Genomic DNA, 27,799 nt, shown 5'->3' on the forward strand with positions numbered 1-27,799 from the left:
TCTCTGGTCCCAGCTAGTCTTTTCCAATTGAACAAAAATATTTTATGACATGGGTAGGAAAGATCCTGGCTAATTTTCAGATAACCCTTCTTAAGATAGATTAAGATCTAGGGAATATCTTCACTATGAAGACAAATGGAGAGGGGTCCTTATTCTCAGGAACTTTTGAAACTACTAATTGGCCAATGATAAAAGAGCTAGTTTGAAACTCTTTTGCCTAAAGAATAGCCATTTCACCAAGAGGTAGGTAGGTTATGGCAGGGCAGGGCCGGATATCCCAAATGGAAAGGATAAAGAGGTAGAGAAAAGTGGGCTGAGGGGCCGATGGAGCATAAGCACCTGAATGCTATGCTAAAGCTCAACAGAATTTGAAAGGGGCATCTGGAATTGCTAGGGTTTATGTGGCAGCTACATAAAGCAGAAAATTGGCAGCTGCAGCTTGTGTCTGACATGGGTGACACCCAAACAGGAGATGGGTATATACAAAACTGTTCACCACTTAACTTCTTTTTAGCAGTAAGTTATTGTAGTCTTTCTATTGTCATGTTTTGTTTCTTTTTAAAGAAACTTTTTATTATATTGATTTGGGCTTTTACCTTTATTTCGCAGATCTATGTTTTTTTGAATTGTATTGAACACGCAGCAGATGCTTCCTAAAATTCATTTCTGTTTCTGTTAGTGATTTTCTTTTTCAAAACTGAGTCGTTTCGCATTTTGAACGCTGTATTCTCTTCTGTCTTTATTGCTGTATCTCTTCATGAATGTTTTCTTCTGTTTCATCATCCTTGAGTAAAGAAAGGTGAATGTCAGCTGGGTGTTCTTCCATAACCAGAGTGACGGGTTGTGTTCTAGGTTCCCTCACTGTCTGCCAGGAAGTTGATTGAATCTTCTGCTCGTCTCATAAGCTGGAAAGACGGGGTTACATGTAAATTTCTAGTGTCCCCCACGCATCCAAAAGGTGCATTATTTCTGTGTCATTTCCTCTCTGGATCTGTTGAAACCACTTGGCTAGGGTTTTGCTTTCTATTTACAGCTTCCTGTTGGGTCAGAACTTCACACTGAATGCATAAATATGACTGCCCAAAGTCTGCCTGGCACCACTGGTGACTACATCAGGGAGAAACCTCTGAATGGCTGATTTTCTGCTAATTGTGGCACAAAGCCTGGGTCTCTCTAGTGGAGCTGATTTCAGTGCTACTCATTGGAACAGCTAAGTGAGATTCTGAGTGAAGCTTTCCCTGAAGGCCCCACTCCTGCTCTGGCCTGGGGTCCCAGCCCATTGATCACAAGGTGATATGAGGCCCTTCATGACTTGATTCTCTCAATACTGTGCTTTCTCAGGAGTGGGAATTGTTATAAAGTAGTGGCTATACATCCGTAGTCCATATAATGTCCTTAATAATTCCAATTATTTTTCAACTGATGAGAATTAGCTTTTAGTTTGTAAAAGTGGGAGAGGAAGTGTTTGTATGAGAAATAGGAGATTGTCCTAGTAAAAGGAGACGTGTCAGCTCATTTTCACGTTTAGTTGTCCTTGTATTATTAGCATTTTATTTTATCTTCCTCTTCTTGCCAGAATCTTTTTAAATTGCTTGTCCATTTGGTAAAGTTTGAGTTAGTTAAATCTAGGTCATGAATCAACAATCCATTTAACTGGAGACTCACGAATCCACTCCCTTGGAAGACCACTGTCCTATAGTATGCCTTAAAGTTTTTGTTTTGTTTTCTGGAAAGGGTATGAATGATAAATTTTGAAGTTGTTGACAACTGAGAATACCTTTGTTGGCCTCTTATGTACTTGGTAACTCTGTAGATATAGATATAAATGTCTTGAATTTTCCCATATTATTCTCAAAAATTGGTACTGTTATTAAATTGCTTTTTGATGTTTGACACGATAGAAGTAGATGGCCAGGACAATTTTTTGTTACTTTGTAAGTATTATGTTTAATTTTCTCAAAGATTTTCAGGTTCATTTCTTTATTCTTTGAAATTAAAAATTACAGTAGGATACATTTGATGTTTTCATTTACTTTTAAAAAATTGTATTTGATCCCTTTTCATCTGCTTATACAGATTTTACTTTAGCCTAGGAAAACTTATTCAGTTTAAAAGCTGCTTCTGTTGTTTATTTCCTGTGAAAGTTCTATTATGGGTAGATAGGGTCTTCTGGCTTTTACTTCTATTACTCTTATAATCTTTCTCATCATTTTCTTTGTTTTTGTCGTTTCCTCTTAGGTTCTAGAGTTGAGATGGGTTCTACTAGAAATTCATGTCAGTTCCTGGTAGAACCTGTAAATCCCAAATGAAGAGAGGCATTTTTAAGAAGTTGAATTTTACTCTCATTTTTGAGAGTAAACTTTAAAAAGTTGAATTTTACTCTCATTTTGTCGTTTGAAAGTCCAAACAGCCTAGGGGGTAGCTGGGCACCTTGAGGTGAGAGTCAGAACTGGAGGCAGACTTAGCCAGGAATGTGTTTTGCTAAAGAGCTTCCAATCCTTATTTGGAACAGCAGTCAGGGCTCCCTGCTGCCGTCTCCCCATTCTTTGGCAGGCTGCTTATCCCTTCTGTGTGAGTGACTGGCAAGCCCTTCCCTGCCAACTCCCTGTCCCGTGCTGCCTCTGAAATTCAGAACTCTTTCCAGTGCTGCTAATGGCATTCCCAAGGCTGACCTTCCCCTTCAAGCCTGCAGGGGCTCGGGGGGTTTCCTTTGCATATTTCCCTTTGATATATTGGAGATTCATAATTCAGGTAGAGACAACCTGAATCTAATCTTATTTGTATTTTATATCATTGAACTTCCTGGACATTTTTTTTTAAGGTTGACCCCCTTGCCTACTTTTTAAGGTTGATCCAAGATTTTTTCTCATTCTTTACTGTGGGTCATTTTCATGAAGATTAGGAAGGGAGTAGTTTATACCTTGACGTGAAGACAACCTATCTGAGGATATTTTGATGTCAGGAAGGTGAGAACAGATTGAGTATACCAATGGGAAATGGAGATTTGACAATAATTTTAAACATCTTGCTAGAATTTTTCTCATTTGGTTATCTGTAGTAATCAAAGTCATTGAATAATGACAGTAGTTGTAACAATTGCCTTTTCAAAGGACAACCATGAGTCACATACTGTAGATCAATTTCATTTAATCTTTAGGTCAACTTTAGAAATTTTGTACTTTGCTCTTCATTAAGATAACGCTCAAAGATGTTACATAACTTACCTAGGGTTGCACAGCTAATAAGTTATGAAGTGAATTTCAAACCCCAGTTTGTCTTCAAAGTCTCTACTATTTTCATTGCTGGTTGTCAAACAGCCTGAAGAGTTGCCCAATCTCCAAATCTCTGTGGTATTTACAGTATTCTCAGTTACTGCATATTGATCATCTGTAGTCATTTTATTGTTCTTATGAATACTAAGTCCTTCTCTGTGCAGATAATGTTCATATAAATAACAGAAAAACATGTTTTATTGCTTCTCTTGTGTAGTCTGGAGTTCCTCGGTTTAAAATTCATCCTCATATTTCCTTTTTTTTTTGAAATTAGGGTATTTATCTCCTCTCAGAGTGATTTTTTCCATCCAGTAAAACAATTTGCTTTCATCTATTCCTTATGTAGCCTTTTTGTGGTTCTCAGTGGTTTAAATCTTTTCATCTGTCTTGGGACATGCCTGGGTCATGGGGCTGCCATTATCTGGGGCCACTGCTGAACCAAGTGCCTTCAGCAGAGCAGAATCTCAAGAGGTATTTGGTGATTTTGCTGCTGGTCAGGCTTTACTACGTCCACATAGAACAAAAAAGATGAAAATTTGAGAAAAAACAAAATCATTGATAATTTAGGACTCATAAAGATAAAAGCTAGCTAGAAAGTATGGTCAGTGCCTGGTTGGAGAGAAATTTTTTCTTCTTACTTCACAATGGCAAAAATGTATACATTTATTTTATTACTTGCTCGTTTGGTCCCATAATTATTTTCCTTTCATATGTATCAGAATGAGAATATTCGATGACTGTAAAATATATCACCATAGTTATAGGATTATTCTTTGTTTCCTCTATTCTAATGAAATTGTATCTTTTTATTTTTCTAGATTACGGTCTTTGGTCAAACAATTAGAGAGAGGGGAAGCTTCAGTGGTAGATCTTAAGAAGAATTTGGAATATGCAGCCACAGTGCTTGAATCTGTGTATATTGATGAAACAAGGTAAGCTAAAAATGACAAAAGAGATTAGTATAGTGATGGTAAATTTTCTCTTATATGGCTTTTCTGACATTGTCCCCCATGCCAGGAATGGGGTGACATTCAAATTACTCATCTTGGAGTTTTAGTTTCCACAAACAAAGGGGATAGATTTGGACAAGTCACTTACTCTCTGTACTTCCTTATCTATAAAAGGAGCTAATAGAACATATCTCATATGACTGTCATGACAAGGAAGTGAGATCATGAAAGAGGAGAAAAACTAATTTTTAAAAATCTGCTAAGATTTTAAAAATCAGATGTGGAGCTCCATTGTAATTATTGCATGTTGTTAGTGTCAGTCTAAAAATTGTGTTTATGTTTTAATTCATAATGTCCACTAGTAAATGAAGGCTCCTGAAGTGATCGAGAAGCATGTGTTCTCTTATGCACCCAGCATTCCCTCTTCAGTCTTATGTGTGTCGCTGATTTACTTAGCAGGCTTATTGCACTTGAATTATCTAAATGTATTAAAGCGATTTCAGTTACTACATATGTTTGCAAGTTACAAAATTGCTTTTCTTTTGAAAAATGTTGCAATGTTGAATATGAAAGGTTTTTTTTTTTTTTTTTTTTCTAATTCAGACAGGCTTCTCTGTCAGTATTTGTGATGTCTTACTTTTCTTTGCCAAATTCCAATCTGAAAGTATTTCACAGCAATCTAAGATTTGTACGGTTTCTATCATTATTATTATTATTTTAGTGACACACTTGGTTTCTAATTTAAGGAAATTCGATATCACAGCTTTTTTCCAAATGTTGTATTTCCTCCGCTTACCCCCACCCCAATTGGTAAGTCTACAGGAAAAAAAAAAATCAAACACCTTTACGCTGGCAGCAACTTTTACTGCTAATTTGTAGTTGGGTTTACTATAAATATGCAATGCTATTTTAGGTTTTATTTTAACATTGCTCTTTGTGTTCCGTTCTAGTGGTCTGACCTATGTACAAGTTTGAAAAATCAGCGAAACACAGCTGTGACATGATTCAGTCATTGTGCAAAAATAAAGAACTGCATTATTTTGAAAATTTTGCTTGAATTTAGACATTTAAATTTTGGTAGCAACCTATCAAACTAGAAAGAATATTAATTGTCATCACTTAGGATCACTTCTTCAGAGGACTGGGTTGCTGTGATTTGGTAAATACTTTGCAAAGTCTCTAAGTGTCCATTTTTTAATAAAACAAAATAGTGCCACATGGTCCATCTATGAACTAATAAAAGGCTGCCTGTGAATGTATTTTTAAATAGAAGGTTTAAATTTCACTCAAAATGCCACAGAGTGCTTCTGGGTACAATGGACCAGTTCCTTTGTCCAGTCTGGTAAAGAGAATCATCCTGAAATATCAGTGGAGGCCAAGGCCATCCTGAAACACATATGGCGAGTTTACATAAGCCTTCCCAAAAAGGCACTGTATTTTTTGTGGCCAGTTTAATTTGGTTTCTTTGCACCTGCATGCAGGTGAGGCAGAGAGGAGCAGCTGTTTTGAACAGAGAGCTCCAACTTCAGATTTAATCTCAGTGTCCTGGTTCTCTTTCTTGTGTTCAGGAGACTCCTGGATACAGAGGATGAGCTCAGTGACATTCAGTCAGATGCTGTGCCTTCTGAGGTCCGAGACTGGCTGGCCTCCACCTTCACACGGCAGATGGGGATGATGCTCAGGAGGAGCGAGGAGAAGCCCCGGTTCAAGAGCATTGTTCACGCGGTGCAGGCTGGGATATTTGTGGAGAGGTAAAGATGTCATTCATTGTCATTCAGTGACCAAAGCAGCCAGAGGAACACGTTTCCAATAACTGGAAGCTTTGCTTTAATGTAGTTTTCCTATCTTTATAAATACTGAAAATTGTGGGTAGAAACAGATAGTCTTGAATGAGAAATGGCAAAAACATGTCTATTTTAATCTCTGTAGCATCATTAGGAAAAGCTTTTTGCTTTTGCTTGGAAGTTTTTTGTTTACCAGAGAAGATTTAGTTTCAGTTCAGTCTCTAATTTTTAAAGCAGGAAATCATCTCATCTATCATCTTTTGAAATAGGTGGATGGTGTCTCCATTTGGAACAGATCTGGGATGCTTTGAGGTTGCTGGATCCAGGGAGGACAGTTCATTTCAGTGGTTTGAAGCCCCCATGACACTCAATTTTATTATCTATTTTACTCTTTGAAATCAAATTGACCCCCTTACCCAGCAATAGATTCCAGAAATAGATATATTCTTCCTATAATCCTTATCGTGTAATTACACATTTTAGAAATACCATGGTGAGTTTAAAGATTACCTGGGACATTTTTCCTTCTTGTTTTTGGCAGTTCTAAAGAACAAGCTATTCTAAATGGGTTACCCATAGGAGTTCTTCATTCAGGTTAAATTACTACAGCGCTTACTGTCTATTCTGTACTATAATTCACTCTGGCCAAAGAAGTGACCCATTTAATAATTTAATTTTCAGTCTGGAGCCTATGGAGTTAGGTATTTTTCCTCCCAGTGGTTCTTGTGTTTGGGATTGCTTTAATTTCTTTTGAATTTAACACTTAGACCACCTGAGTGAATATAAAAAAGGTCAAAAAATGAATTTTAGGTTCTTTGGATCACCCCCACTAGACTTCTTATTATTTGTCAATACTTGGTATGAGTCTATGGATTACAAATCCTACTTTGTAAGATATCATGTTGCATTTTTCCCTTTTGACTTTTCAGAATGTATAGACGGACATCAAACATGGTTGGACTGAGCTATCCACCAGCTGTTATTGAGGCATTAAAGGTAATACAAGTGAAAAGATTTTACAATGTACATAGTACCTAATGAAAAGTAGAGTTAAATTGCTAGAAAATAAGAGGCTTTCATTTACAGTTACTTTTCCATTTATTCCTGACTTTATTCTTTCATTATCTTTTTGTTATGTGTTCTAACAGTATTACTGTCTTTTCACCCTTCATCTTCCCAATTTAAAAATAATCAAACTCTGTGTGGGTTTCATTTCTTTCTAGTACTCTAGAGTAGTTTAGGTTTTATGCAGTGATCTGTCATTATGAGATTTATCTGATTTTACCATATGAGATCCAGTATGTTATGGCTATAAGTATTCAACATTAGGAGGATCTTCAGTATTTGTAATTGCCCCATTATCTGATTACCTACTCCAAGTCCATTTTATAGATGAAGAAACCAAGACTCAGCAAGATTTAAAAAAAAGAGTTAATTAGAGACAGAGCTAATGTTTGATATCAGAGTTTTCGGTACATGGTAAGCTCTTAGTAATGTTTTACTGCATGAACATATAGCTCGAGAGTCCTCGTCCCATCTGTATATCCCATTGTTTTCCAAAGACTCTCATTGAGCCAGATGTTCCCTTAGAAGTCATACAAATGTTTGAGTTTAAATGGGCTAAATCCTGCAGAATTACCTCTAATCAGGTAAGTTCTTGGAATTGTATAGGGTATCTCTAGGAGCCCCAAAGCAGATGCATTCCTGAAGGCAGATATTGATGAAGATCCATTGGTCTGAGCGTATTTGAGATTTGCTAAACTTGATTTGGCTTCTGGATTCCAATGTGTTGCTGATCCTGTAGCCCAGGATCACTGAGTTCGTTGACATCACATGTTGTCTATGCATGGACTTGGGCCATGTGCTTAGGGACACTGTAATGTTTTGACCTTTGCTAAAGTCATTGTTTTGTTTCTCCAAAACCTGAAAAATGTGATGATATTTTCAGAAGCTAAATTACGTATTCATGGAGTTAGGGGGTGGGGAGTGCTTCTTGATTAATTTAATGTCAGAAAAGAGCCCCTTGGGACCATCTTGATTATATATTCATAGGCCTTTCTCTTGTCTCAGAGACATTTACTAGCTGAATTTTAGAGACCATACATACACAGATTCTCATTTATCCTTGTTTGTCTCTACCCTTTCCGTCTCTTACCTAATCTTAAAAGCAGGAAGGATACTCAGGAAGGACCCAGCAAGAAGACATGTCTTTTCTCCCATTCCTCTTTAACCCCTAATCTGATGCCCAATACATGAGTGTAATGTACATTTTAACCAGTGAAATCACTTCAGGAAATCTGATAATTCTTAATATCCGCTATGAAGTTGCACTGATTTTCATAATTGAACCTGAACGTTCAATCAAAGTCTTAGAAACATTAAAAGCATCTTTTGTCTTTAATTTTTTCCTTTATCAGGAACATAAATACAAAAGGGTATACTAGTACCAAGACATTTATGAGAATGTTGCTTCTAAATTGAAGCCTCTTTTCTATGTAGAATAACTGAAAAAGAACTGGAACAAACTGTGATGTGCATGAATTGTTATTTTATACTTCACAAAAAGAAATTCTCAGATGCACACATGTTGTCTGAGGGGACGGGTACTTAGATTATTCAGATAAGGAAGACCTACTAGCTCTCTAAATAAATTGCTACTTCTCCTCACATATATTGTTGGTATGTGCATTAAAGCTGAAGCTTCTATTTCTCTTGGCTGTGTCCCTTGTTTACTGGGGAAGTTCAAAGCTTTTTGCAATGTAGTATTTTTCCACTTCTCCAGATGCTAATTTTATTTGCAAAGAGTTGAAGCGATCACAGATATAGACTCTTTTGTTTCTTTCTTTATGTACTACATGTTACAAAAAAGATTATTTCCACTTCATTGCCAGAAGTTCATATGGAATCACTACTGTTTTCTTTTATTACAGAAATTTTCCCTAAAGACTGAGAGAATACAATTCCCTAAAATAACTCTTATGCTATTGTCATGTTAAGCTTTGTGGTTAATGTAAAAACATGACATAAAATTATATTTACATAAGAGAATAATGAACCAGTCTCTAAATTTCAAACATATTGCATTATGTTCTTTTTACTTTTTCCATTATATATACATGTATAGATGTAAGCTTCTAACTTGAGGTGTTCTACCTCTAGTCTTCTGAGATTAGCTTAATGGAAATGTAGCTGTGTGCTCTTCTTTGGAAGGGCATCTGTTTTGTGACTCAGGAAGTGACACCTTGGAAAGACTCCAGGTTTAAAGTGGGAGGAGATGAGGAGGTTCAGGCTTCCTTTGTGTTAGACTAACAGGAAGTTCCTGCAATTTCTCTGTAGGAAGTGTCCTTGGGCAAAATTTGGTGAATGAGGAAGAATGGTTGAAGGCAGTTAAACTGGGTACTTGTTAAAAATGCGGATTCCAGGCCCCACACCAGAATTCTCTGGAGTCCCCACTGGAGGATCCATATTTTTGCTGAGCCCCTCAACTGGTTCTGAAGAACATTAGACTGAGAATTACAGCTAAGCCTTCCCTAACATGAGGGACCAAAGAGGACATCCATCTCACTGTCTCTATTTGCTCATCCTCTTTGTTCTCTAAGTCCTGATATTCAGAATAAATTTCGGCTTTTTATCATGATAATCTCTTTATTTCTAGTGATAGAGAGCCCTTTCGTTTCTGGACACTAACATTAAAAATTGTCAGAAGTGACACAGCATTTTCCAACCTACTGAGTTGTCAGTGACTTTTTCCTTAGTACTAAAGATAAGACAATATATGTGACTCATGACAGTGCCAATGATAGTAACCGAGGTAAAGCTTTAGGTCTTGGGTTAATCTTAAGTGTCCTTGCTGTCTATAGCCTGGGCCTTAGTGGGATATTAAAGGGATAAGGCCTGGGTCACAGCACATATTCATGGCATTTACAATTTCATCTGTTGGCAGTGAGATCACTAAGCGTTGTTAGTGAGGTTATTACCTGGCTCTACTACCTTATGGCGCTAGACATGTCAGTTAATCTCTGAGATTAATTGAAATGTCTAGCGCCATAAGGTAGCACAGAAAAGGTGCTCACAGAAATGTACCTGTCGCTATTTCTTTGGTTATTTTAATGGAGGGGCAGTTATTGAAGACTTAAGTGAGGTTACCACTAAGTGTGAATTGGAATAATTCAATTGAAACCCCTCTGGAAAAGTTTGATTTTCCTATATACAATTCTGTTTTCCCTGAAAACTTTTTTAGCATCTAGGAGGGAGACCCTTAATGGCTTTGGGATGAATTTGACAGTTGGAATGTTTAGTCAGGAACAAAACTGGGATGGATGGATTATGTTGGAATTCAGTGAGGGCTGGGGTGAGAGTCACTCATGAGAACCAAGGTCTCTACCAGTGTACCATCTGACACCTTACCTGTAGGCAGTGTGGTCTCATATGAATCCTTGCTGTGAAGCTCAAGTCAATATGCTTCACTTAACTACAGGAAGTGAGATTTTGATGCCATGAAAAACCAAATGACTGTTGCTTTAACCATTGCTTAAACAAATCTTTGTTTACTACATCCACAAGAAGTTGGTTAGGATAAACCAAAGCACATCAGACTGTATTTACATACATTTTGAAGTAGCTATTTATAGGCAAAGACTTCGAACTTCAGGGATAATATGTAAGGTGTGAGTTCAGTTTAGTTTTTCCTTTTACTTTTTTTCAGTAAAGTCACTTACAGATTTGAGGACAAGATCCCAGACTAGCGACACCAGAAATGGTAGCATTTTTCTCTCCTGTGAAATGAATGCTTTCTTTTTGGTTTCAGCTCAGCAGTTTAGATTGATGTGGCATATTATTTTGTGTTCTGTATCACACATGTTTCTGAGCACTTCTAAATGAGTTAATATTCTTTACTGTAAACTTAGAGGAAGTCATTGGATAGTGTCAAGGGATTGGAGAGAAGTTCAGAGAAGAGGAGCACTGTAGCCTGTGGTGAATTAAACAGTAGCAGCTGCAGGGCTTAATGCAAAGCGACTGATCTCAGGCATCCAACCTATGTTTGTGTTCTGGCCTTGCCTGTATCCCCAGCACTTACTCACCTTGGGTGTTAGGGAAATTAGGTAATTTATCAATTTTCTTATCCATAAAATGTGACTAATATCTATCACTTAGAGTTGTTTTCAGGATAAATTACATATTTATCACCAACCATAATGCCTGTCATACGGCAGGTACTCAAGAAATGGCTATTTTTATTAGTAATAAGACTATTTGATTTTTTTTTAAACAGTAAATACTATGTAGACTAGCCAGATTGGAAAAAGTGTGAGAGTGGAAAGGCTGTTAGTGTCACACTGTGAAATCTCCAGTGAGGGCTGCAGACAGACTTGAAAGTGGGGAGATTGATTGGCGTGTAAGTGACGGTGGGCTTACGTATTCTTTCTCCCCACCCTGTCCTGCAGGATGTGGACAAGTGGTCCTTTGATGTCTTTTCCCTGAATGAGGCCAGTGGAGATCATGCACTGAAATTTATTTTCTATGAACTACTCACACGCTATGATCTGATCAGCCGTTTCAAGGTCAGTACCTCTTTAAAAAGAAAAATAAATGAACTACGTGCATATGTTTATCCTCATATGACTTTTGGGTTTAGTCTCTTTTAATATGCAGAATGAAAACTGCTCCAGGCGACTCAGGAAGCACCCTTCGGATAGCCACTGCTGTGAATTCCTCTGTGGAGGGTGCTTTTGATTGCGCTCTTGCTGGTGGGTCTCAGTGGCATGGGAGAGACCGGAGAGACCCATTTAGATTCTGGTCTTCCTGGAAGTACAACCCAGAGCCTGTAATAACCAAGCTCCCCATCAGGCTCTGCCCATAGGTCTCATTTCCACATGACTTTGTATCCTATTGGCCAATGCTGTCAGAGAGGCAGTAATGGAGACAGAGTGAGCATCTGCTGTCTCTGTAAACCTTTTTTTCCCCACCACTTGGCTCATTCAGACAAATACTATCACTCATCATCTGTGACAGATCATTGGTGTTTCCCAGCCATTCATGCTTCAAATTAATTCTTCAACTTTACATAAAGAACGTGAATTGTTTCCAGTGTTCAACTCCCTACAGCCTTCTAATATTGTAGACTCTCGAGGTAGAGTCAGATCCTCAGGGAGTTGATGTATTCATCTGCCAACATCTATAGTATCGAGCTCCTCTGACTTCCCTCATCAAAGGGATGAGGCTCTGGAAAACACAAGTCTTTTTCTCTACAGCATATTGATTTCTCCGGAGTTGTGGTTCTTTATATTCTCCTGGGGACTATGTATTTGGAGAGGTATCTATTTTTTTATTGCTACAAGTATTGTATATATTTATAGGGTACTTGTGATATTTTGTTACATGCATAGACTATGTAATTATCAAGTCAGAGTTTTTGGGGTGTCCATTACCTGCATTATTTATCATTTCTATGTGTTGGGAACCTTTCAAGTCCTCTCTTCTAGCTATTTTGAAATGCACAATACATTCTTGTTAACTGTAGTCACCCTACTCTGATACTGAACATTTGACTTTAATCCTTCTATCTAACTGTATGTTGGTACCCATTAACCAACTCCTCTTTATCACCAACCCCCTATGCCCCCACACACATCCCAGCCTCCAGTATCTATCATTCTGCTCTCTAACTGCATAAGGTCAACTTTTTTTTAGCTCCCACATGTGAATGAGAATATGTGCTATTTGTCTTTCCATGCTTGGATTATTTCACTTAATGTAATAACTTCCAATTCTATCTATGTTGCTGCAAATGACATGATTTCATTCTTTTTATGGCTGAATAGTATTCCATTATGTATGTATACCAGGCTTTCTTTATCCATTCATCCACTAATGGACACTTAGCTTGATTCTATATCTTAGCTATTGTGAATAGTACTGCAATAAACACGAGGGTGCCGATATCCCTTTGATACACTGATTTCTTTTTTTTCTTTTCTTTTTTTTTTTGAGAAACCCCCACACAGTTTTCCATAGTGACTGTACTAGTTTACATTGCCAACAACATTGTAGAAGTGTTCCCTTTTCTCTACATCCTCACCAGCATCTTTTTTTAAAAAAAAAAACATAATAGCCATTCTTACTGGGGTAAGATAATATCACATTGTGCTTTTGATTTTCATTTCCCTTATGATTAGTGATGACGAACATTTTTTTCATGTACCCATTGTCCATTATATGTCTTCATTTGAGAAATGTCTATATATCTTTGCCCACATTTTAATGGGATTACTTGTTATTTTTATCAAGTTGTTTGAGTTTCCTGTACATTTTGGGTATTAGTCCTTTGTCAGATGAATATTTTGCAAATACTTCTCCTATTTAACAGGTTGTCTCTTCACTCTGTTGATTGTTTCCTTTACTGTGCAGAAGATTTTTAGTTTAATATAGTCCCATTTGTCTATTTTTGTTTTTATTGCCTGTGCTTTTGAGGTCTTAGCCATAAAATCTTTGCCTAGACCAATTTCCTGAAGTGTTTTTTTCCTTTTGTAGTTTTATAGTTTTGAGTATTATGTTAAAGTGCTTAATACATTTTGAGTTTATTTTTGTATATGATGAGAGATGGGTGTCTAGTTTTATTCCTCTATATATGGATATTCAATTTTCCCAGAGTTTATTTCTTGAAGAAGGTGTCCTTTCTGTAAGTTTTCATTGCCTTTGTCAAAAATCAGTTAGCTGCAAATATGTGGATTTATTTATGGGTTTCTTATTCTATTCTATTGGACTTTGTGTCTGTTTTTATACTAATACCATGCTGTTTTGGTTACTATAGCCTTGTAATGTATTTTGAATTTATGTAGAGTGATGCCTCCATCATTTTCTTTTTGCTCAGGATTGCTTTGGCTATTTGGGCTCTTCAGGGGCTCCCTATATATTTTTTCTATTTCTGTGAAAAATGACATTGGTATTTTGTTAGGGATTGCCTTAAACATGTAAATTACTTTGGGCAACTTGGTCATTTTAACAATATTAAGATCTATGATCATGGGATGTCTTTCCATTTATTTGTATCCTCTTCAGTTTCTTTCATCATTGTTTGTAGTTTTCCCTAGAGAGTTCTTGTGCCTCCTTGGGTAAATTTATTCCTAGGTATTTTTTTTTGGTAGCTATTGTAAATGATATTGCTTTCTTGATTTCATTTTTTGGCTAGTGCATTGTTCATGTATGGAAACACTACTGACTTTTGAAACTTTTATTTTATTTTTTTTAAATATAGAGATAGGATTGCACTATGTTGCCCAGGCTGATCTTGAACTACTGGCCTCAAGAAGTCAGCCTCCCAAAATGCTAGGGTTACAGGTGTGAGCCTCTATGCCCAGCTGGTACTGATTTTTGTATGTTGATTTTGTATCCTGCAACTTTACTGAATTAATCAGATCTAAGACTTTTTTTGGTGCAGTCTTTAGGTTTTTCTAGATATAAGATTATATCACCTGCAGAGAGAGAAAATTTGGCTTTATCTTTTCCAATTTGGATGTCCTTCATATCGTTCCTTTGCCTGATTGCTCTGGTTAAGACTTCAAGTACTATGTTGAATGGGGTGGTAAAAGTGGAGATATTTATACTGTTCCAGTTCTTAGAGGAAAGCCTTTCAAAATTTTCCCATTCATTAACTGTGTGTTTTTATATATGATCTTTATTATATTGATATATGTTCTTTCAATTCCTGATTTGTTGAGAGTTTTTATCATGAAGGGATATTGAATTTTATTGAATGTTTTTCTGCATCTATTGAGATTATCATATGGTTTTTGTCTTTCATTCTCTTGATATGTGGTGTATCATGTTTATTGATTTGCATATGTTGAACTATCCTTGTATCCTTGGAATAAATCATACTCGATCGTGGTGTATAATCTTTTTGATGTGCTGCAGATTCAGTTTACTAGTATTTTGTTGAGGATTTTTCATCTATGTTCATCAAGGATAGTGGTCTGTAGTTTTGTTTTATTGTTATTGCATCCTTGTCTGGTTTTGGTATCAGGGAAATGCTGGCATTGCAGAATTAGTTAGGGAGAAGGAGAAATTGCCCCTCAATTTTTTGGAAGATTTAGAGGAGAATTGATGTTACTTCTTCTTTGAAAGTTTGGTGGAATTTGATAGTGAAGCCATCTGGTTCTAGACTTTTCTTTTTCAGGAGAATTTGTATTACTGATTCAAACTCATTACTCATTATAGGTCTGTCCAGGTTTTCTATTTCTTCATGATTCAGTTTTGGTAAGTTGTATGTGTTCAGGAACTTATCCATTTCCTCTAAGTTTTCCAGTTTGTTAGTACACAGTTGTTCGTAATAGTCTCTGATGACCTTTGTATTTCTGTGGTATCAGTTGTAATATCTCCCTTTTTCACTTCTGATGTTGTTTATTTAGATCTTCTCTTTTTTTTCTTTGTTAGTCTAGTTGGCACTTTATTTATTTTGTTTGTGTTTTCAAAAAAATCAACTTTTCTCATTTCATTGCTCCATTGCATTGTTTTGTTACTCTCTATTTCATTTAACTCTGTCTGATCTTTGTTATTTCCTTTTCTTACTAATTTGAGTTTGCTTTCATATTGCTTTCTTTTTCATTGAGGTGCAGTGTTAGATTGTTTATTTGGAATTTTTCTACTTTCTGAATGTACACATTTATTGTTAAAATTCCCTCTTAGGACTGCTTTTGCTGTATTTCATAGCTTTTGGTATGTTGTGTTTAGATATTCATTCGCTTTAAAAATGTTTTTATTTCCTCCTTAATTTCTTCTTAATCCAATGGTAAGTCAGGACCATGTTGTTTAATTTCCATGTATTTGTAGTTTCCAAATTTCCTCTTGTTATTGATTTCTAGTTTTATTTTACTGTGATCTGAGAAGACACTTGATATTATTTTGATTTTTAATTTTTTGAGACTTATTTTGTGTCCTAACATATTGTCTAGGCTGGAGAATGTTCTTTGTGTTGATGAGAAAAATTTGTGTTCTGTAGCTGTTGGGTAAAATATTCTGTAAGTGTCTATTAGGTCCATTTAGTCTAATGTGAAGTTTAAATCCAACTTTGTTAATTTTCTGTATAGATGTTCTGTTTGATGCTATGATAGAGTGCTGAAGTCTTAAACTTATTGTATTAGAGTCTATCTCTTCTTTAGGTCTAGTAATATTTGCTTTATACATTTGGGTGCTTCACTGTTGGGTGTGTATATGTTTAGAAATGTTATATCCTCTTGCTGAATTGATTCTTTTTTCATTATACCATGACTTTGTCTCTTTTTAACACTTTTGACTTAAAGTCTGTTTTATCTGATATAAGTATAGCCACTCCTGCTTGCTTTTGATTTCCATTTGCATGGAATATTTTTTATGTCTTTTTCTTTTCAGTCTACATGTGTCTTTACAGGTGAAAAGAGTTTCTTATAGGCGACATATAGTTGGATCATGGATTTTTTTTTAATCCATTTAGTCAGTCTATCTTTTAAGTGGGAATTTTAATCAATATACATCCAAGGTTGCTATTGATACGCGAGGACTTATTCTAGTCATTTTATTAATTAATTTCAGATTGTGTTGTATGTCCTTTCTTACTTTCTGATTATTTATAATTGTGGTTTGATGGTTTTCTGTAGTGGTAACATTTGGGTCTTTTCTCTTCCTCATTTGTGTATTTGCTTAACCAGTGAGTTTTTTCCTTTTGCATTTTCATGATGGTAGATATTGTTTCTTTGTTTCCAGGTGTAAGACTCCCTTAAGCATTCACTGTAGGTCTGGTCCAGTGATGAGGAATTCCTTCTGCATTTGCTTGTGTGGGAAAGGCTTTATTTCTCCTTCATTAATGAAGAATACCTTTGCTGAATATAGCATACTTTATTGGCATTTTTTTTTCTTTTAGGACTTTGAATCTATTATCCCATTATCTTTTAGCCTGTAGGGTTTCTAATGAGATATCTTCTGTTCATCTGATGAAGGTTTCCTTGTAAGTGACTACATGTTTTTCTCTTGCTATTTTAAGAATTTTTTGGCTTTGCTTTTGACAGTTTGACTCCTATGTGCTGTGGAGATCTTTTTGAATTGTATCTGTTTGGGAATCTTTGAGATTCCTGTGTCTGGTGACTAAGTCTCTTGCTACATTTGGGAATTTTTCCACTAGCATTTTGTTGAATAGGTTTTCTAACTCTTTTGTTTCCTCTTTGGTTTTGGGTACACTGAAAATGCAAATATTTTGTTGTTTAATGGTGTCCCATTTGCCACGTATGCTTTGTATATTCTTTTTTCTTTATTTTTGCCAGATGCATTTTTTGTGAAGACCTGTTTTCTAGTTCTGAACTTCTTTCGTCTTGCTTGGTCTAGTCTACTGTTGAAAGTTTCAAATGTATTTTGTATTTCATTAAATGAATTCTTCCATTCCATAATTTCTCTTTGGTAATTTGTATGATAGCTATCTCCTTGGTAAATTTATCATTAGTATCCTGAATTGTTTTCTTGATTTCTTTGTATTACTTTTATGTATTCTCTTGTATATCACTGAGCTTCTTTAGAATCGATAATTTGAATTATTTATCCAAGACTTCACAAATTTCATTTTGATTGGGGTCTCTTGCTGGGTAATTAGTATGATCCTTTGGAAGTGTCATATTTCCTTGCTTTATAAATGTTTCTTGTGTCCTTATGTCAATATCTGTGCATCTTGTTTAACAGTCACTTCTTTCCATTTTTAACATTTGCTTTCACATGGGAAGACTTTTTCCTGAAGACATATCTATGATGTTGGTTGAGTAGAGAACTTTGGCTTTGATTCTGGGTGTGTGTAGTAGTAGAGTCTTTGTATGATTCCTTTGGCTACAAACCATGTCAGCAGTGTACATAATTTTTTCAGTAGCTTAGAGTATAATTGTTAGTAGAGGCTCTGGTGAAGTTTCACTGGAGATGGGATGCAAGTTGGGCCTGACCTTGGGCCCCATTAGTGGCAGTGGTGGGCCAAGCATGCCTGTCCCATGCCTTGGGCCCCAGGGATTTCTACACTTGCACTGGTGTTAGCAGGTCTAACAGGCCTGATTCTTGGGCTTCCAGGTGGCTTGCTCAGGAGCCAGTAGTGGCAGCAGTGGGCCAAGTGGATTGGGGCTTCTCAGTACCCTGAACAGCAGGCATGAGCATTGGAAGTAGCAGTGGTGAGACTAACCCCTTGGTTCCAAGCATCATAGAGGTGACTACGACAGGCTGGGTGGGCCAGTCTCCAGGCTCACAGGTAGCATGTGCAGGTGGATCCCAGCTGTGATGGGAGCATCACTTTGAGTGGGCCTGACCTCAGGTGCTTGAGAGGAGTACTCAGTTCCCAATAGTGGTAGACTGGAGTGGGCAGTCCTCAGGCCCCCAGATGGTGTGTTGAGGCACTGGAAGGTGTGGAGCTGGGCCTGTTGGATCTGCAGCCCTGCTACCGTGGAGTATGTGGTTGCTTTCAGTGGCAGCAGCTGTATACAGGTGGCTGGGAGCATGCACTTCATTTGTGCTTTGGTCATGGCTGCAGCAGCCCTTCATGGAAACTGTTGCAGGTGGGGGATTTTGTCCTTACGGTACATGAACATGCATGGTGAGTTTGTTCCTGGAGGACGTGCAGTCTTTGCTGATGGTTCATACTTCAACCCTGGAGGCAACAGCCAGCCACAGTGGTGGCTGCAGGCAGAGAATGTCAGTGGGGCTCCTGAGATATGGAGATACAAGGACTAATGAGCCCCCAGGTAATGTGCAGTCTTGTGGGGGCTGGGCTCTCAATATGGTGCCTTGCTGTAGCTGGTTAGGGGTTAGGGGATGTGTGGGACCCAGCATGAGCTCCCTGTATGGAGCAATGTCTTCATGCGATCTCCAGGCAGCTCCCTATCTTAGTCTCAGGGTCTGCCAGGGTTTAGGCTCTTTCTGGTGGCTAGGATACAGGAGTCCAAGGAGGGAATGTGGACTGCTAGCAGTCACTCACTCACCTTTCTTTTCACTGAAGAGACAGCCTCTCCAGGCTTCCAGCCAATCCATGACTTGATTCGCTCTCCTTCTTTGCTTTAGGTGTTTCCTGTTACTTCTCTGTTGAATTCTAGTGTTGGATAATCTATTTGAAATGTGATTATCTACTTGCTATTTTGGTTCTTTTTTGTGGAGGAGGTGAGTGCCAGATGCCTATAGTTAGCCATCTTGAAACCCCTCCCACTGAGGAAATATGTCTTTACATGACCACAAATACTTCATGGCCATGGTCCTTAGGTCCTTAATTTTTTTTTTGCATCGGAAATCTGTATGAAAATCTTGTGGATGGTGGAGAGGATGCTGGAGACTTTCCTTGGAACAAAGTTCCTGTGCACACACACACAGCCCTTTCAGCAAATCTCGGATCTCTATAAAACAACCCAAGGAGCCCAGTTTCATTGGATTTTTATTTCTAAAAATGATAATGAATTCATCTCTTACCTCTTAAAGGTCGTATTTAAATTTTTAAAAATCCACAAATGGTAAAATGGAAGAATACAACCAAGGGAGAACAGCTTATGGAATCTCAGGAGCATTAACTTAGCATTTTCCTTATTATTTTTTTTTTTTTTACAAATGTAATAGTTAATCCTCAGGAGGACACATCCTCTCCTTTTCCCCTAGCTTTATATTATATAATTTACCCTGAACCATGGAATGGATCCAGAAAACTAATACAATGAATGTTTTCTGGATGCCCTTATTTTGCCCTTATTTTGTACATGCATTTTGCAATGTTCTTCACTGCAATGTTACATAGAAAGGAAGGCATGTATATTATACATATTTCAGATGAAAGAACAATTAATCTAATTGGAAATACTCTGAGTGACTGGTAGTTGCAAATAAAGGCTGAAGTATTTTATTCATTGAGAAATAAATGAATACATACTATGCAGCATATCTCATTTATTTGTAGGAAAACAAAGTGCACAAAAATCATAAGTTATAAAATTATTGCAAAACAAATATAAACTGCCTGAAAACAATGCCCTTTGAAAGGAATGGTTATATACATTGAACACATAAGAAAAACAAAACAAAATCAAAACCCAAAACCAAGCTAAAGCAAAACTCAAAACCAAAATGCGATAGTCTGTTATACATGGGAACAGGAACAGGCTACGTTCTTATGTTTGTTACTTGGCAATTTATTATTGGTGACTTAGAATTTGGAAGATCTCATTCTACTGATATTACATTACAAATAGTGAATGATTCCACAAACAGGTACTAATTATTAGTATTATTTTTGAATTCCTCAGTGTTGTTTACAACATTGTTTGGTGACCTGTGTAGCATCCTTTTTTCCCTTAGGGTTAGAGGGGAAGAGTAGATGAGGACAAGGAAATACAGAAAATTAACATAGTCACCAACAACTCAGTTTTCTGTGTGTGTATTAAAAATTACTGCTTTACATGTTAATAAAACTAAGTATCTTAAAATGATTAGATGTCATTTCTCAGGGATTCTGAAATCAGCAACAAAGAAAAATTTACAAGGCAGGCTATTCCTCAACCAAGGACTTCCTGTTAGATTTTCAAATTATCTGATAATTTTGTCAGTACTTTTTATTAACTGTGTAAAGTTCCAGCTTCCTCATATGTTATGCCTTCAGAGAAAAAGCAGTCCTGGTGCCTTAGACATTTGTGTCTCCATTGAAAGCAGTGAAGTCACTAGTTAATTAACCTTACTGCTCTCTTTCAGATCCCCATTTCTGCACTTGTCTCATTTGTGGAGGCCCTGGAAGTGGGATACAGCAAGCACAAAAATCCTTACCATAACTTAATGCACGCTGCTGATGTTACACAGACAGTGCATTACCTCCTCTATAAGACAGGAGTGGCGGTAAGTAGGGATAGGAACTCTTAAGTTCCCCAAAAGATGTAAGGATGAATTTTTAATGGTGACTGTTCCAATTCTGATGAGTTGGAGGCCACAAGTCGTGCATTGTTTTATGGACTTCCTGTTTCCCGGGAGTAATCTAACCAATATGGAAAGTCTTGGAGTTCCCCGTTGCCTCTGAAATTTTCTCCATCCTGAGCCTGATGAGATAAATACCTAGTAGTGATCTGCATCTTCACTGGGTTATAACCAATTTAAATATAATGACTACAACTAAATATGTATTTCTAGATATGGAGAGTGGTACTATTAACCTTTTGCTATGGTGAATAACAATGATATTCATGCATACTGAAATTGTATTCCATGTGCTTGGCAACCATGTTATGCAAAGTTAGCTTTTGGTTTAAACCACTAGGTCTTTTTCACAGGGACTATGGTTATTCACATCCTCTTTGTATGCCTTTGAGTATTTTAACCTAATGGTAAATCTTTACATCTAACCATTTGAAATGTTTCTTGCTTCTTTTGGCCCAACATTTTAGCTCTTTAGATGTTTTTTGTTTTGCTTTAAAAAATTTTTTTTAAGAGATGGGAATCTCAGTCTATCACCCAGGCTGGAGTGCAATGGAGAGATCATAGCTCACTGCAGCCTTGAACTCCTGGGCTCAAGTGGTGCTACTATCACAGGCTGCTGAGTAGCTGGGACTATAGGCATGCACCATCTTCAGTTGTTTTTGAATTTGTGTTCTGTATTTACTAACCTGCTCAACTTGGTTGTCTTTGCTTTTTTTTTTTTCCTTGATGTAAGCCATTCATTTAAAAAGATAAAGCCATTAAAGGCAAAAACAGGTCTGTATGACTTTTTACTTTGAAATTTCCTTTAGAATTGACATTAAGATAGACATACTTTGGATATAGTTATCAATTATTCCATAAACCCAGGGCACATTTGTTATCTTTTCCTTCAGTGCCTGTTGAAAGACTTGGCCTAATAGCTCACTGAATTAAAAATTGATTATGTGGGAGAAGTATGGGCTTTGGAGCTAGATACAGTGGCTATAATTCCCTTCTTAATTGCTTGCTAGATATTGTGACCTATGATAAATTACTTGAGTCTCTGAGTGAAGACTTCCTCATCTTTTAAAATGGTGAAAAATATTTCACTTTGTAGAAGTGCTCTGATGGTTAGGAATGAAGTATCAAAAATATTAAGTACTCGGCCTCCTAAAGGAAGCTCAACAATTAGGCATTATTGTTAAAACACTGCAGAATTTTCCTAAAACCTGTGATCATTTTTTCAGTTCTTCCTCATTATAAAGCTGATTTCTTAAAAATAGTATTTAAAACACGATCTTTGAAGTTAAGTTATAACAAGATTATAAAGGGAACATTTTTCACTCAATAAAAGATTTTTACCAAACATTTAGAGCAAGCATCATATTGAATGATTGTTCCATGAATACATGGAGCAAGACAGGGATACCCACATTAATACTCCCTCTTGGCATTTTTCTGGACATCTCAACCTCAAGAATGCAGTATGCAATATGACATCTTCAAAAGTTGAAGATACGTTCTGTGAAATAATGTGATCATCTCCTTTAGAAAATAAAATAAAACCCTACAAATTCTTAGATCAAATAAAATACCTCAACAGGTCTAGATAAAAGAATTCTCCTATGCACTGGAAATTAATGAGTGTAATAGAAAAACGTACATTCCCAACAGTTTTTAAAAAGCATATAAATCACCTATAAAGAGCTTCAAAAACAATAAAAAGGAAACTGTAAAACTAAATCAAAGGGCACAAAAATGATCCTTAAATAAATGGAAAAGGCATCATTTTTTAATGTGAGTGAAACCTCAGTACTATATAGATGTCAATTTCCCTCAAAGTAATTTATAAATTCAAAGAAATACTAATCAAAGTTTCAAGGATCCTTATATGAAACATGATAATTTGAATCTGCAATTCATGTAAAATAGGTATTTCACAACCTTAGAAAAGACAATTTTGTAAAAGAATAATCTAATGGGGAATAGTTCTTACTCTCTTAGATATTAAAATATCTACTGAAGCTGAGCATGTGCCGTTTGTGAAAAAATAGGCAAATGTATCAATAGAATTGATTAGAGTTTCAAAAAATAAACCCAAATGTTTATTGAGAACTTATATGCTGGGTCCTTTATTATAGGATGCTATAGACTGAATGTTTGTGTTCTCCCAAATTCCTCTGTTGAAATCCTAACTTCCAATGTGATGATATTAGGTAATGGGGCCTAGGGGAGGTGACTAGGTCATGAGCGTGGAGCTGTCGTGAATGGGATCAGTGCCTTTATAAAAATGAGTTCCCTTCCCTCTTCTGCCATGTAAGGACACAGTCATCTATAAATCCAGAAGCAGGCCCTCACCAGATGCCACATCTACCAGTGCCTTGATCTTAAGCTTCCCAGCCTCCAGAACTGTGGGAAATAAATTTCTGTTGTTTATAAGTCACCCAGCCTATGGCATTCAGTATCTTAAGCTTCCTAGCCTCCAGAACTGTGAGAAATAAATTTCTGTCGTTTATAAGTCACCCAGCCTATGGCATTCAGTATCTTAAGCTTCCTAGCCTCTAGAACTGTGAGAAATAAATTTCTGTCGTTTATAAGTCACCCAGCCTATGGCATTCAGTTATAGCTGCCCAAATGGACTAAGATAATGAACAAGATAACAAGATAGGAGGATATCAGTACTCTTGTGGAACGTAACATTCTGGTGTGAAGTTACAGATACAAGAGATCAATGGAAAGCAATCAAGAAAATGTTATTAATACTCTGTAGAGAATTAAAATAGAGGACCTACCCAGGGAAAGCTGGGTGTTTTATCAGATAGTCAGGAAATCACTCTCTCTAGAGATAGTATTTAAGCTGAGATAGTTGTGTTTTTTGGCTTCAGCCATGCTAACAGTGAAAGAAGAGTGTGACTGCAGAGTTAGTGCAGGGTTTTAGTACAAAAGTCTTGTGAGAGAATAACTTTGCTACATTCAAGGAGCAGAAGTAAGGCAAGCCTGGTGGGAACAGCACATGATGGGGACAGTGGTGCATTATGAGGCTGAGGAAGAAGCAGGAGCTAGACCAGGTCTGGCTTTACAGGCCATGCTAATGAGTTCCAATTTTATCCTAAGTGCAGTCAGTAGGAAGCCACTACAGGGTTTTAGACAGGGGAGTGATGTGATCTGATGAAGATTCAAAAAGGATTACTGTGGGGAATGGTTTTTAAGGCAGCCTGCTAGGAAAATCCTGCAGAAGTCTAGTGAAGAGATGCTGATAGTTTGGACTAGGAAGGATGCTGCTGGGATGGAGAGAAGAAAATGCTGTTTCTGAGACAGAGTTAAAAGGACTGCTGTGGTGAATAGGATTTGGAACATTAAAGTGGGGAATTGAGAATACATCTTAGATTCTTGGTTTGATAAACAGTTGACAAGAATGCCTGGTGGCAAACCAATTTTTGGAGGAAAGGGGATCAAGAATTCTGATTTAGACATGTAGAGCTTAAGATCCCTAGTAGACATCCACATACAGAGGCCAAGCAGAAAGAAAAAGGATGCTAGAGTTCCAGGGGAGGTTGGGGATAAACATGTAGATTAGGTAGTCTTGGGCATATCAATAGTATAAGAAGACATGGAACTAGATGAGATGATCTAAAGAGAGAGTGAATAGATAGTTAGAAGGGGCTCTGAACTGAGTCCTGGAGCACTCCAAAGATCAAAATGAAGGCAAAGAATTAGAGCCAACAATAGAAATTAAAAAAGAGTGGCCAGTGACATGGGGTATAAACCAAGAGAGTTTGGGGCCATGAAAGCCATGGAAAGAGAATTCTTCAAGAAGACCGTGGTGCATTGCATGGGACATGCTGAGATGGTCAAGTGAGACAAGGACAGAGAAGTGACCATTCACTCTGTCAACATGGAAGTCATTGTTGACCTTGACATGAGTTGTCTCAGTGGTTTGGCGAGAATGGAACACTGAGTAGAGTATAATGAAGAAAAAATTGCAGGTGAGAACATGAAAACTTGACTGTAGACAACTTTATGGGGAAAATTACCCAGTTTAGAAAACGTTTTGGCCACAGCTAGCTATTTAGAAAAAAACGGAATGCCTTCATTCTACTTTGAGTCATTCACCCCTCAAAAATCTGACAAATGAATTAAAGATGTAAATACAAAAGTAAAAATGGATCATATTAGAAGAAAAAATGAGAATATGTTTATAGCCTTGAAAAAAGACGTTCTTTTTAAAATTCAGCTTTGAAACACAAGAGTTGTACAACAAAATGTTGATTAATTTGAATATATTAAAGTTAAAAACTTCTGTAGGATAAAAAGAATCATAAACAAATTAATGAAGTAAGCATTTGGAGAAAATACATAGAGAGCATAGATTAAGATCCAGATTGTATAAATGAGTCAGGAAAATGACACAAATTCAGTCAAAAAATATGAACAGGCAATTAACAGAAAAGGTAATACATTTAATCGATAAAAGAAATATGAAAAATGCACCACTCATTAGTGTCCAAATATATATAAACTTATACTAATTTTAATCCATTATATACATATGGATAAAAATTTGAGTTTGATAATATTAACTTGGTTAGGAAGCAGGGCAGGGTTTCTAAACCTCAGCACTGTTGACGTTTGGGGACAGATAATTATTTGTCACTTTTCTGTGCATTGAAGTGTAGCAGTATGCCTGACCTGTAGTCACTAGATGCCAGTATCACCACTCCCCATTCCAGTTGTGACAATGAATAATGTCTCCAGATCTTGCCAAATAAACCACTGGTTGGAGGAGCAATAGTCCCAGGTTGAGAACCACTGATTGAGAAGAAATTATATTCTCATATACTGCTCATCTGAGGGTAAATTAGTATAGTCATGTAAGAAAACAATTTTGCAGTGATTGCTATAAGAAAAAATATACATACCAATGCTCTAGCACTTCCAAGTGTACCCACAGAGGCCTTAAACAGTCAAATTCATTGTAGCAATGTTTGCCATAGTGAACAATTACCAAGTATATATATACCTATCAATAGGGAGTTAGAACTCTGAAATACCATAGATTTCTATGACTGAAATTCAAGATGTATTATTAAGTTTAAAAAGTTTTAGAAAAATATGTTCTACATGATGTATATTATTAAACATAGCACATGTATATGCACATAGATATATATGAAAATATATTGAAAAACATCTAAAAACATAAGCAGTAAATTGAAGATAGTGGTTACCTCTGGGGAGATTCTCATCCTGGAGTGGTGGTCAAAGGGAACTTTATATCTATATTGTTTGAAGTTTTTTTTGTTAATACTAGTAGGTCATCCCAGTAGTGGGACCATCTTATGGACCCTTATTGGGTCATCCTATCACTTAAACAGTTACAAATTGTTTAAATTTTATTTGTAAAATTACTTCTCTGTGAGACCGTTACTTAGGTGAAGTGAGCTGTGAACATTTTAGGATATTGGATATAAGATTAGAGGATATTGTAACATTATATCATATATCCTATAATATAATATAACTTTATATTATTTAAATTATTAAAGTTATATTACATTATAGGATATGTAATATATTCTATATTATAATATAGGATATTATAGGATATTGTACCATTATAGGATATTGGCTATATAAACAAATAGGATACATAAGTCTATAATACTGGGATTTATTGAAACAAACAGGATAAATAAGCCTCTAATACTTTATTGACTCTCTCTATATATATAATATATAGTCAATAATCATATATTATGATAGTTTCCCTAGGTCATTATATATTTATTATGGTAAGAAAATCTAATAGTTCATTATTGGGTTATTCTGTAACTTAAACAGTTAACATTTTTTCCACCCCTGTAAATGATAATGTGGTTACCCTCCTTGCATAGCAATATTTCCCCACTAAAGTTTCATATGTGCGTGTTTGTTTTTACTTTTTATTGTTAATACTAGTAAATTAAACATTTTCCTTATGTATTAACCACTTTTATTTTCTTTGGTTATGACATCTCCATTCCTGAGAACTTAATATTTTGCTTAAAAAAAGTTTGAATTTCTCAACATTTTTTAATGAAAATGTTTACCTAATGCCTAGCATGCAGTGGAATGTTAGTAAATGGTAGTTATTATTATTATTAAACATAAGTAATCATGACTAACAACACTTATCATATATGTAAAATATTTCAAAACTTGTGATTGCTTTTTAGTTGTATGATCTTATATACAGACTTTCTCAAAAATAACATAAGATAACATATTAGTGGGAGAATACATCTTCTTCACTCCTAAGGTTTGCATTCATTTGGAGTGTTTTCCTTAGGGTAGGCTATATTTTGCTACAGGATCAAACAATTCCAAAATCTCAGTGGTTTAGAAATAATGTCTGGTTTTTTTCACCCCCATAACAGTGAGTTAAAGAATCTGCCTGTGTCATTCTCACTCCAGGCCCAAAATTTCCGAAAAAGCAACCCCCCGAAGGGTGGCAAGCAATATGGTAGAGAGAAAGGGTCTCTGGTCTTCCTATATCTGTATTTAAATTCCATGGCTTAGAAACTCTGCTCATCACTTCTGCTCACAACTCACTGGCCAAAATGACTCACACAGCCCCTCCCAACCATAAAGGGGCCAGAAAGTCTAATCCTACTATGTGCTTGAAAAGAAGAAAGCCAAACACTTTCTGTTATTTATTTGAGTATTTCTCCCTGTCTGTTTTCTCTTCTGTCTGCTTCTGGCACTTCTCTTAGACCTTCTGAGTCCATCTTCAGACTTCTTAGCTCCTCCCATGTTTTCCCATCTTTCAGTATTTTAATGATACCTCCTGAGAGATGTCCTCAACTCTTTCTTCCACATTATCAGTTTGGCCTTCAGATAT

At 36.4% G+C, this 27,799-nt stretch overlaps 1 protein-coding gene across 4 annotated transcripts in view; it reads left to right on the forward strand.

The window, feature by feature from the left end:
- The window catches only part of PDE1C (phosphodiesterase 1C, calmodulin-dependent 70kDa), a 583,126-nt gene that overhangs the window by 406,949 nt on the left and 148,378 nt on the right, over nt 1-27,799 (forward strand). For all 4 annotated transcript variants that reach the window (XM_011972179.1, XM_011972180.1, XM_011972182.1 and 1 more), the window contains 5 exons: nt 4,091-4,204; nt 5,791-5,973; nt 6,936-7,002; nt 11,451-11,567; nt 20,725-20,865. In XM_011972179.1, coding sequence (XP_011827569.1) covers nt 4,091-4,204; nt 5,791-5,973; nt 6,936-7,002; nt 11,451-11,567; nt 20,725-20,865 — 622 coding nt within the window. The remainder of the gene's footprint in view (nt 1-4,090; nt 4,205-5,790; nt 5,974-6,935; nt 7,003-11,450; nt 11,568-20,724; nt 20,866-27,799) is intronic.

The sequence above is a fragment of the Mandrillus leucophaeus genome, unplaced genomic scaffold, assembly GCF_000951045.1.
Source record: "Mandrillus leucophaeus isolate KB7577 unplaced genomic scaffold, Mleu.le_1.0 Scaffold128, whole genome shotgun sequence".
Lineage (NCBI taxonomy): Eukaryota > Metazoa > Chordata > Mammalia > Primates > Cercopithecidae > Mandrillus > Mandrillus leucophaeus.